Raw genomic sequence first — 1,059 nt, forward strand, 5'->3', positions numbered from 1 at the left:
AAGAATCATTTTCTTATTTATTAAAGTAGCGATTGCACGCCAATGAGTAATAACTTAAATGGTATAGTCTCCCCGTACTCAATTAAGAGGTTGCGGGTTCGAGTCTCATATCTTTGATAAAAAAGAAAAAAAAAAATATATATATATATAATTATTAAAAAGTATTCATAAAAATAATAAAAACAATATTTTTCCATAACAAATGATAAATAGTTGACAGATTATATATCCTCACGATATACGAACCAGTGCTTGCTTTGCCACATGAAATTCGTTGTAGATGTGGCATCCTATGTAGGTCACATGTGTAAAGAGGTGGAAAATTGCAAGTGTTATAAATTCAATTCTTTGTTGGACAAATATTTATTATTTAGGGACAACAATATTCTCTTCCTCCATTATGTATATGTATTATCTACTATTCAATACGTTTTTCTTCTCTTTCCATATGAAGAGCCAACATGTTTTATGAAAGACATTTTTGTTTTTCTTCTTTCGGATCATCATGAAAGAATGGCTCTACAATAGCAATATAGGTAAAGTCTTACTTGCATTATTGTGCATTAAATTTCCTTTATTTTTAACGAGTTATTGTTTTCATTTTCGATCAACTATAAACTGTTAATTAAATTATTTTCTATGCTTAGAAAATTTTTTATTTGTTTTCGTTCTTGGACACTGTCTCGTTACCCAAAAAGGAAAAAAAAATCTTAAATAATATCACAAAGAAGAAGCTTTTCAACGATTAATTTTTCATTTTTGAAATTTAACCACATACACAATATTTCGGTAAAACGTAAAAGTCCAATTTGCTTATGACCGCTTCTATATTGCTACTTTAATTTGCTAGGGTGTATTTCAATATGAATCCTTACAAAAAATTACAATAATCTTATACGTCTGTGAAAAGAATACCAAATAACTTTGTAATAATTTTAATAAGAGATTTATAGATCTCTAGGCTCTAGCTAACAGCATAAGATAAAAAATGAAAACGAATAAATTTTATCTTGTATTATAAATTTTTAAAGGCTTGTAAGTCTAGCATTTCACTTATAA

General features: G+C 27.2%; 1 protein-coding gene across 1 annotated transcript in view; it reads left to right on the forward strand.

Annotated features, from left to right (window-relative positions):
- LOC107625210 overlaps positions 425–1,059 on the forward strand; it is a 6,714-nt gene continuing 6,079 nt past the window's right edge. The window contains exon 1 of the mRNA XM_021115747.1: positions 425–536. Coding sequence (XP_020971406.1) covers positions 506–536 — 31 coding nt within the window. The 5' untranslated portion in view covers positions 425–505. The remainder of the gene's footprint in view (positions 537–1,059) is intronic.

This window comes from Arachis ipaensis, chromosome B02, assembly GCF_000816755.2.
Source record: "Arachis ipaensis cultivar K30076 chromosome B02, Araip1.1, whole genome shotgun sequence".
NCBI lineage: Eukaryota > Viridiplantae > Streptophyta > Magnoliopsida > Fabales > Fabaceae > Arachis > Arachis ipaensis.